The sequence below is a fragment of the Erythrolamprus reginae genome, chromosome 11 (genome assembly GCF_031021105.1).
Source record: "Erythrolamprus reginae isolate rEryReg1 chromosome 11, rEryReg1.hap1, whole genome shotgun sequence".
Classification (NCBI taxonomy): Eukaryota; Metazoa; Chordata; class Lepidosauria; order Squamata; family Dipsadidae; genus Erythrolamprus; species Erythrolamprus reginae.
Window position 1 is genome coordinate 12,084,192 of NC_091960.1, and position 13,741 is coordinate 12,097,932.

The window sequence follows — 13,741 nt, forward strand, 5'->3', positions numbered from 1 at the left end:
CTTCCCCCTCCCAAACTATTTCATCCCATTTTCTGGGTATTTATCCATGTCCCTAACAATACCTACCGGTAGTGCGGTGGGGGTAATTGCTGGATCACATCATGTACCCTCACTAAGCGCTCTTCATTCCCAGAAACTGAGACAGCCTCCTATAAGAAGGAGAAAGGGAAAAAAATAGAATTGAAGGATGCATGTCACTCTCAGCATATTTACAGTAATCCCTCGCTACTTCACGGTTCATCTTTCAGGGATTCGCTACTTCACGGGTTTTCAAAGGGGGATTAAATCCATTAAAAAATTTAAATTTAGTCCCGTCAACTAAAGAATGCCGCTTGGCGGGACCCAGGGGAAGAGCCTTCTCTGTGGCAGCCCGGGCCTTCTGGAACCAACTCCACCCCGGAGATTAGAATTGCCCCCACCCTCCTTGCCCTTCGTAAGCTACTTAAAACCCACCTCTGCCGCCAGGCATGGGGGAATTGAGATTCCCTTTCCCCCTAGGCCTTTATAATTTTATGCATGGTATGTCTGTATGTATGTTTGGTTTTTTATATTAATGGGTTTTTAATCGTTTTTAGTATTGGATTATTATTGTACACTGTTTTATGATTGCTGTTAGCCACCCCGAGTCTTTGGAGAGGGGCGGCATATAAATCCAATTAATAATAATAATAATAATAATAATAATAATAATATCTATTAAAAATTCATAAAATTCTTCTAATTATTGTTTTCTATTAAAGAAACTGGCAGGATATCACATGTAGTTCCAGCTGAGAAACATTATAGACTGACTGTTTATTGCAAAGCGTGGGTTTTAAAAGTCCAAATACTTGTTAAATACATAAAAATATATATTTCCTCTACTTCACGGAAATTCGTTTTTCACGCGTGGTCTTGGAATGCATTCCCAGCGAAATCACTGTATAAGTTCCACTGACTGTAAGCATTTTTTATTGAGTTATGGAGTGTTGTAAAATACAAAATGCAAAAGTAAATAGAACAGCAGTGAGAGCAGGAAGGAGGAAGATAATTGAGGAAAGATAAGGAAAAAGAAAAGAAACATTGACCTCTAACTCTCTCTGCTACTGTTCTGTCGGGCTCTCTGGTAGACTCCTCCCAAAAATTCACAGGTACAAATTTCAGACACACACACACGTTTGAAAATTCAAAACAATGTCCTTTATAATGAAAATTCCCTTAACCTAAGCCCTCTTTTTGTAGAGCTAGGAGCACTCGTCTCCAAACAAACTGGTAATTTGTACAAGTCCCTTATCAGTTCTGTGATACTTAGCTTGCAGCTGTGAGGCAATTCACAGTCCTTCTTCTTTCACAAAGTGAAACACACTTTGCTCTGCTTTAGTTTCAAAGCGGGGGGAAATCAGCACACAAAAGGTCAAAGTCAGTAAAGCAGTCAGGAAACACAAGGATCAGATAATCCTCCACAATGGCCAAACCCACAGGCTGCTATTTATAGCAGCCTCACTAAGCACCACAGCCCCACCCAACCACAGGTGGCCTCATTTTCTTTGATAATAATCTCTCAGTTGTTGTTTCCTATGCATCGCTCTCCACATGCGTGGCTGTATCATTAACTCTTGTTCCGAATCCAAGGAGGAGCTAGATAATTGATCTCCTTCTGAGCTGTCTGCCTCACTCTCCTCCTCCCTGTCACTCATGTCTTCTTGGTCAGAGGAACCTTCATCAGCAGATTCCACCGGGGGCAAAACAGGCCTGCAACATGTGGATGTCTCCCCCACATCCACAGTCCTTGGGGCAGGAGCTGGGCCAGAGCTAACCACAACAGCTACAATAAAATAAGGCACTGACATCAAATCACAACTTTTTTGCTTTTCCGTAATAATATGAACAAGCCATTTCTATAAAGATCTATCTATCTGTAAAACCCCAAAAGGAGTTTCATTCTTTTCCACATCAAGCATGAAGCCCAAAAGCGGTTTCCATGTGGCAACAAAAGTACTTATGTTCTTTTATTTAATCCAAGGGGTCAGTTTTGCCATTTCCCCCAACTCCATCAACTTCTGCAAACATTCTTCCATGCTAGGAATCAAAGCATCTTTCCATTATTGTGCGCATAATAGTCTTGCTGTTTTCAACATATATAGTAACAAAGCCCCATTTTTTTCCTCCAATTCTTTTTCCATCAGGCCCCAAAAGAAAAGTTCTTGTTTCATTTTTATCTCTATTTTCAACATTGTCTGTATTAAAAAGTGAATCCATACTCCCAATTTTTTTTCTGTTTTTATCACATGTCCGCCATTGATGATAACTTTGTTAAGTTCTTTTTATTTCTGGCATTGTCACCACTGTCATTTGCAGGTTCTTATTACTTCTGGCCTTTTTATATTGTCTTTCATCAAACTCAGATTTCTAAGGAAGGATAGAATCCACTTCAAGAAAAGCAGGCGTGTTTAAGGATAACAAAAGAAAAGAAGGAGGGTTGTGTACATTCAGAATACTGTATATTGTGCATTCTTCTGACTTTGTATCAAGTCCCCATGAAGCGGCAAAGTTCATTTGAAGTTCTAACATGTTCATCTTTTCTCCAAACTTCCTGCCCCAGAGAGGATGGAGCGACAGACAATGGTTGGCATTGTACAGATATTATAGAAATGTTTCTTTTAACAGGGTGACGAGAGTGCAGAGGAATGGCTGGAAAGAACATCAGAAGAAGAATCCCAGTGAAGGGGGTTTTGTTTATTTTTTTATTCTGCCTTTTGCTATTTTTACGAATAACTCGGTGAAGGGCTCCCCATCGCCAGCACTAACAGTGCACTACCGGTGACTGGCGTAGGCACGTCCAGCGTGCGCCCATGCACAATGGCATGAGATTCAGCTTCTGCACATGCACAGGAAGCAAAATCTTGCGTGAGGACACTTCTGCACATCAAATTCAAAATTGGCAACGTCTCTCGTGCACAAGCATTCCCATGTGATATTTCACTTCCTGTGCATGGGCAGAAGCCAAATTTCATTTTGGCGTGCACGTGTACACGTCGGGGATGTAGAGATGCATGCGCTATGTCCCATAGTCCCATAGTCCGGGACTATGTACCGGACCATCCATGCAGCAGCCCACTACTGGAATAACTCATACATAACGTCTTTCTCTTATTTACCCCACAACAACCACCTTGTCAGGTGAGGTGAGAGAAAGAGAGGGACTGGCCCAAAGTCAATTAGCCAGGTGTCATGGCTAAGGGGGGACTAGAACTAGGAGTGGGTTCCACTTATCTTCGCCACCAGTTCGCATCGCGCACATTTTGCGTGCAGGCTCATGTTCCGCTCGCACAGAAGCGCATCCCCTTGGGCAATTTCATTTCTGCGCATGCTCAGTAACTGGAACCGTCCCGAAACACAGCTGAGGAGCTGATCAACTGTGTTTTGGCCGAAGAAATAAAGGTCAGTATTTGTTGTGGTTGACTCCAGCCCAGCTCCTGTAGCTGGGGATTTTGATGTGGAACAGTGGGAGTCATCTCTTTATAGAAGGCCAGTCTGGTTGCAACGAGATGCCTCAGACAGTGAAGCTGAATCGCAGGCAGAGGAAGGCAGTGAGGGGGAAGAGACAGACAGGGGAAGGGTGCAGCCAGCCCCCCAGCTAACCGCCCAGCTAGAGGGTTCTCGGACTCAGAAGGGGAGGACGTCATGAATAACCCTATCTTGAATCCCCGCGTGCGCAGGATCTTGGGAAGGCAGGAACAGTTGTGCAGGCGTAAAAACAGATAATGGAGTGCAGCTGTTCAGAGGTTAATTATGTGGCTGAAACCCTGATAAAAAGGGAGGGTTGGAGTGCTGGCCGTGGGTGTTTATCGTTGACGTTTTTTGGAAGAAAGAAGATTGTGCAGCATGGTTTGCATTCTGTTTTGGATTTCTATGAACTCTGTGACACTCAAGCAGAAAAAGTCTGTGCAGATTTGAGTGTGGAACTCTGCCTTCATTGACTCATAAATCACTCCTTGGCTCTGGCTCAAGCTTAAGCGTGTCAAGTGAACTTTTGGTGTGAGTAACTCGTAAAACTGTAATTGGTCTTGCATTCAAGCGGGCATTTAGCCTCTGTACATATAAGAAACATTCTGGATTCAATTGTCTTTCTGTCGTGTGTGTTTGACTTAATTCTGGGCTCGTGAGTAGCTAATTGCAATAGCCAGGCAGAACAGTATTAATTCCGGGTGGGCCTTTTTCGAGCAGCGAAAGAGGAAAAGCCATCCAGAGGGGAAAATTTGCAAAAAAAATATATATATTTTTTTTAAAAAGATGGCGATGCCCACCAACTGGCATTGACCGAATGTGATCCATGAAATCACCAGCGGGTCGCTACCGGTTCGGGAGAATCCATTCCAAACCTGGAGGAACCCACCCTTGAGTAGAACTATGTTGAGAACTACCTATTTGTACTACCGTTATTTGTCCAGTTGACCACAACAGGATGAAAGCCGGACTGTCAAAGGCAGGTGGCAGTATTTAGCAAACTATGGTTGATCCCTCCACGCTGAGCACACCTGGACCAAAGTTGGCTGGGAGACTACCAAAAAATTACTAGGATTAAAACCCGGATGGGGCAGTCAAATCTACCCAGAAGAACAAAATGGCAACTCGTCCCCAACTCTTAACTACAGACTCACAAAGGTTCTAGTCCAACTCAAAAGAGTCTTCACTTTTTCCTTAATCCTGACTAAGGTTTATCTTCTGGATCTGGCCACAAAAGAGATGTATGATTGCATTAATTGGGGTTCAAACTGTTTTTTAAACTGTTTTTGATGTTGATTTTCGCTGTAAGCCGCCCAGAGTCCCTCGGGAGTTGGGCGGCATAAAAATTGAATTAATAAATAAATAATAAATAAATAAGGTTCTTCCCACCTGTAACTTCCAGCTGCTGTGTTTCATGGAGCCATGAAGGGGAATGTTTGTTTGTTTGTTTGTTTGTTTGTTTGTTTGTTTGTTTGTTTGTTTGTTTGTTTGTTTGTTTGTTTGTTTGATTGATTGTTTGATTGATAGATTGATTGATTTCTATGCCGCCCTTCTCCGCAGATTCAGGGCAGCACACAACAGGAACAATACAGAAACATCTAAGAAATCCAGTAATTAAAACCATTTAAATTTATCTAAAAACCGCAATAATCCCAATTAACTAAAACAGTGTTTCCCAACCTTGGGAACTTAAAGATATTTGGACTTCAACTCCCAGAATCCCCCAGCCAGCGAATGCTGGCTGGGGAATTCTGGGAGTTGAAGTCCAAATATCTTCAAGTTCCCAAGGTTGGGAAACACTGAACTAAAACCCCAATTATCTAAATTTGTTTATTTGAATAATGTTGAGCGAAAGTGAACGTTCAGAAAAAGAACTCTGAAACATGAGAAGGAGCAGGTGGTTGAAAGACATGTCCTTGAGCAATAACACTGAACTTCTGGGTTTTGCAAGGTGGGGTCTTTTGAATTAAGAAATGCCACCAAAGTAAAAGAAATATAGTTAGAAGAGAATGGAAAGGAATGGGAGGGGGGGGGAGAAAAGGAAAAGGGGAGGGCAATTGGAGTTAACTCAGTTTAAAATAACATCACACAAAGAGCAGGTAATACAAAGGAATAATAGAGCAGGCGAATTGGCTGCTTATTACGTGGGCAGCACAGCCGTGGGAGGGCAGGGTAATTGTACTCCACTCTTCCACTTCCTCCCTCTCTCTCTCTCTTTGTTCTACCACTCCCACTTTCCACTGCTCTGCCTTTAAAAAAACAGGTGCCCAGCACAGAAGGTTGTTGTGCATGGGATAGCAATGTTCTCCCCATCGTTTTCAGTAGGTGCACACAGGAGTCACTAGAAGGTTTGGAGAAATGACAGGCTCCCTAAGATAGGTAATGAAGGAAGGAAGGAAGGGAGGAGGGAGGGAGGGAGGAAGACAAGAAAGAAAGAAAGAAAGAAAGAAAGAAAGAAAGAAAGAAAGAAAGAAAGAAAGGAAGGAAGGAAGGAAGGAAGGAAGGAAGGAAGGAAGGAGGGAGACAAGAAAAAAGAAAGAAAGAAAGAAAGAAGGGAGGGAGGGAGGAAGACAAGAAAGAAAGAAAAAAAAAGAAAGAAAGGAGGGAGGGAGGGAGGGAGGAAGACAAGAAAGAAAGAAAGAAAGAAAGAAATAAGGGAGGGAGGAAGACAAGAAAGAAAGAAAGAAAGAAAGAAAGAAAGGAGGGAGGAAGGAAGACAAGAAAGAAAGAAAGAAGAGGGAGGGAGGGAGGGAGGGAGGGAGGGAGGGAGGGAGGGAGGGAGGAAGGAAGGAAGGAAGGAAGGAAGGAAGGAAGGAAGGAAGGAAGGAAGGAAGGAAGGAAGGAAGGAAGGAAGGAAGGAAGGAAGGAAATCAACAATCACAATAAATAAGGAGATGTTCTAGACTGAGTAAGAAAACTCAAAGCCACATGCAAAATGTCCCCCTATTTTTTTTAAGACATATTTCCGCACAACTGAACCCGCCACAAAAGGCACATGTAAACTCAATGTAAGAAGAAATCAGCTTCAACTGGACACACTGGAGAGTGAGCTGCTAAGGAACAGCTCACTGGAGGCGAGAAGAGAGGGAATCTTCTCTAATGTTGTTTTTTTTTTAAACCTACCGCAAATTTGTTGTAGAGCTGATAGGTGAGCAGAGGGTTCGGTAATTCCCGGAAGTAGAGCTTGCAGAGGGAGCTGACCGAATGGATGTCTTGCAAGTAAACGTCTTTGGAGAGCTCAGGTACCCGCTCGCTATCGAATTCATGCCTGGGGACAGAGACAAAGAGAATTCACCAGGGAGCAGGATGGATTTCATTGTCACATCCAGTGGAGAAACTATTTTGGCAAGGACGGTAGGCACCTCAATGATGCATAGGCCTCCAGATGAACCCCCAACTCACTTATTTTATGATAAAATCCCACTCTTTATTCAAAATCAGGCACACAGGAGGAAACACATGGTTTAAAACAGCACAGAAGCAATTATTTTTCTCTTTGGAACTAGCTGTAATCTTTGTCCAGGAAGGGCGCCAGAAACTCAGTCTTATCTGCATTCCTGAGATAAAGCCCATTCATTCATCTTACTTAAAACATATGCGTTAGTTCACTGAAAGCTTTCCCTAGCACAGCATCCAACAAAGATTGTTTTTTTGAAGCAGAAATCATGGTTTTAAAACTTTGTTCAAGCACACCCCTAGTTTCACATCTTTTCCATAGAACGGCACTGAGTTTTCACGCCCCATTTCCCACAATCCCATTCCTTTACACTGCCTGTGTTGTGATTCAGCCTGAGGCTGCTCAGGGACCAGCTGTGTCTCTGCTGGCTCCATGCCCGGAGGAGGATGACAGCGCAGAGGAGGGGGCTGAACAGTCGGACGGGGGAGAGGAAAATCAGGAATGGGATGAAGGAGAACAGCATGAGAGCCCCGGGGGGGGGGGGGGCTCTCCCCAGCCAGTAGCTTGGAGTCATTAGGTGATGACGCACAAGCTGTCATTGACATGAGACAGCGACGTTCAGAGCAACGAAAGGAGCAGTTAAAGAGATATTATCACCATTGAATTAGAAACAGCTGGGTTTGGGTGTGGTCCTCATCAGCAGGGTTTAAAAGGCAGGCAAGCCCTTTAAGCCATGTGGAGTGTTATCAATGTGGAGTGGCGTTATCCTGTCTTGTTTCTCGGCATCTCTGTTCCTGGCTTGTGGCCCAGCAGCTTTGGAAGACCCGTGGGAGGTGTAGGTCTGCTATTTTACAGCCTTGGCTTGGCAGCAAGAATTCTGTATTGCTGCATGGACTTTTGCCTGTGTGGATATCTCTGAAGATACAGCGTTTTCCTGTTTGTAAGGACATTTTCTGTTACCTGTGTTTTTCTTGAATTTTATAAAATTGCCTTTGCCTTTTACCAGTGTGTCTGACTTCTCTTTTTGGGTTGGTATTGGCTTCTGGAGTGACCCAGACAGAACAGCCTGGAAGTGACATCACACCTCAAAGAGGCTAAGGCTGCAAGCTAATATCTTTTACTCTTAACTCTTCTCGCCTTCTCAGCAATCTTCTATAGTGAGGGTCAATCCACTGGCTTTCCACTCTCATGTCTTCCTCACTCTCTGACTGGGACTACTCCCCCAACGTCACATCAGCCCCCTCTAGTGGTTCCTCAGGCTCACGCAAGTCACTTTCTGCCTCACTCTGCTTCCTCTGGCAACCCCCTGGCCCAGGGTACCCAGAGGGGCCTGGCTCATCCTCCTCAGAATCTGACATGACCTGAGGTGGGCAAGGAGCACTCGCAACACCAAGTAGCTGAGATCATCGTCCATGCCAGGGGTGTCAAACTCAAGGCCCTGGGGCTGGATCCGGCCCATGGGAGTGCTTAGATCTGGCTGGAGAACTGCCCTATAAACAGCAAAGGAACAGCCCATGGTGCCTCTGCCAGCAAAAATGGAGCTCGGAATGGCCAAGTGCAGCCTCCCCCACCACCTGAGCTCCATTTTTACTGGCAGAGGGTGGCAGGATGCTGTCGCGGCTGAAAATGGAGTTCAGGAGCCCGTTTTCGCTGGCAGAGTGCTCGGGCCCCCACAGACGCTCCTGACACGAGTTTAGTTTAGTTTAGTTTAGTTAGATTTGTATGCCGCCCCTCTCCGAAGATTCGGGGCGGCTAACAACAACAAATCTAATATTAAAAAGTAATCTAAAAAACCCCAATTTAAGAGACAAATCATACCAACAAACATACCATGTATAAATTCTATAAGCCTAGGGGGGAGAAAAAAAAATTCAATTTCCCCATGCCTGACAACACAGGTGGGTTTTAAGGAGCTTGCGAAAGGCAAGGAGGGTGGGGGCAACTCTGATATCTGGGGGGAGCTGGTTCCAGAGGGTCGGGGCCGCCACAGAGAAGGCTCTTCTCCTGGGGCCCGCCAAATGACATTGTTTAGTTGACAGGACCCGGAGAAGGCCAACTCTGTGGGACCTAACCGGTCGCTGGGATTCGTGCAGCAGGAGGCGGTCCCGGAGATATTCTGGTCCGGTGCCATGAAGGGCTTTATAGGTCATAACCAACACTTTGAATTGTGACCGAAAACTGATCGGCAACCAATGCAGACGGCGGAGTGTTGGTGTTATATGGGCATACCTGGGGAAGCCCATGATTGCTCTCGCAGCTGCATTCTGCACGATCTGAAGTTTCCGAACACTTTTCAAAGGTAGCCCCATGTGGAGAGCATTACAGTAGTCGAGCCTCGAGGTGATGAGGGCATGAGTGACTGTGAGTAGTGAGTCCCGGTCCAGATAGGGCCGCAACTGGTGCACCAGGCGAACCTGGGCAAACGCCCCGAGTGACATTGAGCTGACCATGGTCGAACACAACCCAGCCCCAAGGTCGAACACAACCCTCAAATGAAATTGAGTTTTGACACCCCTGGTTTATGCTGTTGGGATTTTCCCAGTTTTTATTTTATTGATTATCACCCTGCCTTTATTATTGTTTTAATGAATAACTCAAGGCTGTGAATATACCTAATATTCCTTCCTCCTATTTTCCCCGTAACGACCACCCTGTGAGATTATTTGGGTTGAGAGATAACGACTGGCCCAAAATCCGCAAGGAGTTGGGCAGCTTATAAGTCTAGTAAATTTAATTTAATTTAATTCAATTCACCCAACTAGCTTTCATGCCTAAGGTGGGACTAGAACTCACCGTATCCTGGTGATTGGCTCAAAGCTATCCAACCAGCTTTCATACCTACGGAGGAGGGGGGGGAAACGGGACCTAGAACTCAATGTAACCCTGTGATTGGCCCAAGGTCATCGAACCAGCTCTCATGACTAAGGCAGGACAGTGATTGGCTCAAAGTTATCCAACCAGCTTTCATGCCTACGAGGGGACTAGAACTCACTGTAACTCTGTGATTGGCCCAAGGTCACCCAATCAGCTTTCATGACTAAGGCGGGACTAGACATCACAGTGGTCCTGGTGATTGGCCCAGGTCACCCTGCCAGCTTTCATGCCTAACGTGGGACTAGAAGTCACAGTCTCCTGGTTATTAGGCCAACACCTTTAGTACACAACTAAAAAAACTAGTTTTTCTCTGAATTTTGGAAGAAAAAGATGGCGAATCTTATCTGAGAATACATGTTACCATTTTTCTGGGACATTCTGGTTGGAGAGGAGCCCAAAAGTAGATGTCAGGCTGTTTATCTCTGAAGTACAGTATGTGGTGAGATACGCACTCACATTTAATTAATGTATACCACAAAATATGGGTGGGACTTTACCATACAGCAAAAGGAAGCCAATACGAGGCATAGGCAAATGTGCCCATCACATATGCATTATTAGTTGTTCTTTGCCTTAATTTTTACAAGCTCTCTCTATTGCTCCTCCCATGGTCTACACCAGTGATGGGCTCCTATGGGCACGATCAGGTATGCAGAACCAGCAGAAAAAAAATTAGTCAAGTACGCAGAACCGGTAGAAAAATTGTCAACTTTTTTCTTTTTTTGCCTTCTGGGCTCTGGGTATGTTTTTCCTATCACAGTAAATGAGATTGAATGTTATAATTTTAGAAGAGCTGTGCGTGCATGTGTGTACATACATATACAGTTTATATAGTAGATAATGTATATTTTTGTGTGCCTGTGTGTAATATGTATGTACACATATGGCATACATACATAGAATTAAATACAGTGTTCCCTTGATTTTCGTGGGTTCGAACTTCGCGGAATGTCTATACCACGGTTTTTCAAAAATATTAATTAAAAAATATTTCGCAGTTTTCCCCCCTATACCACGGTTATTCCCGCCCGATGACATCATATGTCATTGCCAAACTTTCGTCTGTCTTTAAAAAACATTTTTTAAAATAAACTTTACTAAATAAACAAATGGTGAGTAATAATCTAAATGGTTGCTAAGGGAATGGGAAATTGCAATTTAGGGGTTTAAAGTGTTAAGGGAAGGTTTGGGATACTGTTCATAGCCAAAAATAGTGTATTTACTTCCGCATTTCTACTTCGCGGAAATTCGACTTTCGCGGGCGGTCTCAGAACGCATCCCCCGCAAAAATCGAGGGAACACTGTAGTATATTTTGGATGTTCAGTAATAGTAAATAGATACGGTAATTGTATCTCTTTGAAGCTAGAAGAGGCCAGGCACCCTAACCCTAACCCAAACCCTTGACATGAGTGATGTCAAGTTGGCCACCTTTAAGTCCCTCACATGACTTTAAATCCCCCTCCAGTCACATGATCATCAAGCCACTCCCACCTGCTCACATGGCTGGCAAGCCACACCCATGAAATAAGCCACGCCCACAGTGTGATAGTAAAAAAATTTGCAGCCCTTCACTGGTTTACACTCACCGCAAACGCTGGATGTTGGAGGAGACACCGGAAAGACGGTAAATGCCATCCACGATGCCATTTTTTTCGATGAATTCAGAACAGGAATGTAATACCTGGGGGACTGACAGAATAAAAAATGTCATGTGCGTTGCCTTCATAATTATATTTTGGAGGGGGGAATGTACAACGGAGGACTAATGTTTCCTGCTGACATTACATCATTTGGGAATATGGCAGGGCGTCGAGTGGGAGAGAATGTGTATGTGCGTGAACATATGTGTACCTTTCAAAATGTTTACTCATATACCCACACACTTCTAACTAACCTTCTGTGAAGAGGTTTTCATCCTGCAAGGGATTGACTCAGAATGATGATGATGTTATTGAGAGGAGGAGGAGGAGGAGGAGGAGAAGGAGAAGGAGAAGGAGAAGGAGAAGAAGAAGAAGAAGACTACCTTTGAAGAGTGTTCGGAAACTTCAGATCGTGCAGAATGCAGCTGCGAGAGCAATCATGGGCTTTCCCAAATATGCCCATGTTACACCAACACTACACAGTCTGCATTGGTTGCCGATCAGTTTCCGGTCACAATTCAAAGTGTTGGTTATGACCTATAAAGCCCTTCACGGCATCGGACCAGAATATCTCCGGGACCGCCTTCTGCCACACGAATCCCAGCGACCAGTTAGGCCCCACAGAGTTGGCCTTCTCCGGGTCCCGTCGACAAAACAATGTCGTCTGGCGGGACCCAGGGAAATAGCCTTCTCTGTGGCGGCCCCGACCCTCTGGAACCAGCTCCCCCCGGAGATTAGGACTGCCCCCACCTTCCATGCCTTGCACAAACTCCTTAAAACCCACCTCTGCCGTCAGGCATGGGGGAATTGAGACATCTCCCCCAGGCTTATATAGTTTTATGTATGGTATGCTTGTGTTGTATGATTTTAAATAATGGGTTTTTAAGATATTTTTTAAATATTAGATTTGTTCATTGTACACTGTTTTATTATTGTTGTGAGCCGCCCCGTGTCTGCGGAGAGGGGCGGCATACAAATCTAATTAATTAATTAAAGATGATGATGATGATGATGATGATGATGATGATGATGATGATGGAGGAGGAGGAGGAGGAGAAGAAGAAGAAGAAGCAGCTCAAATAGATCTATACTAGTCTCCCTTCCTTTCCAATTATCAGCAAAAATACATTACACATACACGCACGTATATAGAAAACTCAAAAGAATGCATAGAGGAGTAGCCTAGAACTAGGAAAATTGTAACAAGAATGGATTAAAAAAATAATAAAAATTACTTTAAAAAGAAAAAGAAAATTTAATAGCAGACCAGTCACTCTTCCTTGTACTACAGAAGTAGCCAACTTACCATCACTGCCTGAGTTTTTAAGATGTTCTCCTAAATCGCAGCCAAAAACCCTCTCCTTGAGGATCCCCCGCTGCTTCAGGCGCTGTTTGCTGGGCCTGGACTTCATGAAGGTGCGAAGGAACCCAATGAGCTTGCCGTGTTTCTTAGACACTGGAAGAGAATGGAAAAAGAGGGAGGATGGAGTGGAATTGAGCTTTGGAGCAGGAGACGAATTTTTCAACCTGCTTTCCTCCCAGCTAATAATTAGCTCCTGCCTTCTCCTATTTCATTTGGGCTGTAATTTACCTGAGGTTGGGGACAGGAGGGCGTGAGTCCTGGGAAGGACACAGCTTGTTCCCTCTGCATCTACACAGGGAGACAACAAAGGAAGTCACAAAAATTCAGAAAGAAAGAAAAAAAATCCACAATTAGGTGGAAGAGGATGAGAAAACCTGACTGAGAATCTCCATAGACCAGTGGTTCTCAACCTTTCTAATACCGCGACCCCTTAAGACAGTTCTTCAAGTTGTGGTGACCCCCAACCATAAGTCTAGCGCCAATTCTCCCAGAAGAGCTTTAAGCTGATTGGCAGGACGGTCAGAATGAGGCCCCCACTGTAAACGCCTGATTGGTCAGATTTTAAAAATATGTTGCAAGGTGCCAGAATAGAAGCTTTAGTTCCTGACACCAAGGGAAATTTGTCTTTTCCTATGGTCTTAGGCGACCCTTGTGAAATGGTCGTTCAACCCCCAAAGGTGTCCCGACCCCCAGGTTGAGAACCCAGGGTGTCCAGGGGGGAAAGCATTCTGAAATTCCCTGATATTTCCCTGACATTTCCCCGTAACTTGCAATCTAGTTAAGGCGCGGTCATAGATGACGTCATACCAAACGGCTAAGCCATGGAGAAATATTGGTAGATGAGGAAGCAAGTTGTTGCTACAGTTATGCTCATTTTTGCTTGACTCTGCCAGGCAGAGCAATCCGTTTTGTTTTTAAACATGATTTTCCCTGACTTTTAAAGATTTTAATATAGTTTGTTTTTCCCCCCTGATTTACAG

General features: G+C 44.3%; 1 protein-coding gene across 1 annotated transcript in view; it reads right to left on the minus strand.

Annotated features, from left to right (window-relative positions):
• The window catches only part of ARHGAP33 (Rho GTPase activating protein 33), a 77,410-nt gene that overhangs the window by 25,545 nt on the left and 38,124 nt on the right, over positions 1-13,741 (minus strand). The window contains exons 10-14 of the mRNA XM_070763989.1: positions 12,990-13,049; positions 12,705-12,854; positions 11,345-11,447; positions 6,610-6,754; positions 67-149 (exon numbers count right to left, since the gene is read on the minus strand). Coding sequence (XP_070620090.1) covers positions 67-149; positions 6,610-6,754; positions 11,345-11,447; positions 12,705-12,854; positions 12,990-13,049 — 541 coding nt within the window. The remainder of the gene's footprint in view (positions 1-66; positions 150-6,609; positions 6,755-11,344; positions 11,448-12,704; positions 12,855-12,989; positions 13,050-13,741) is intronic.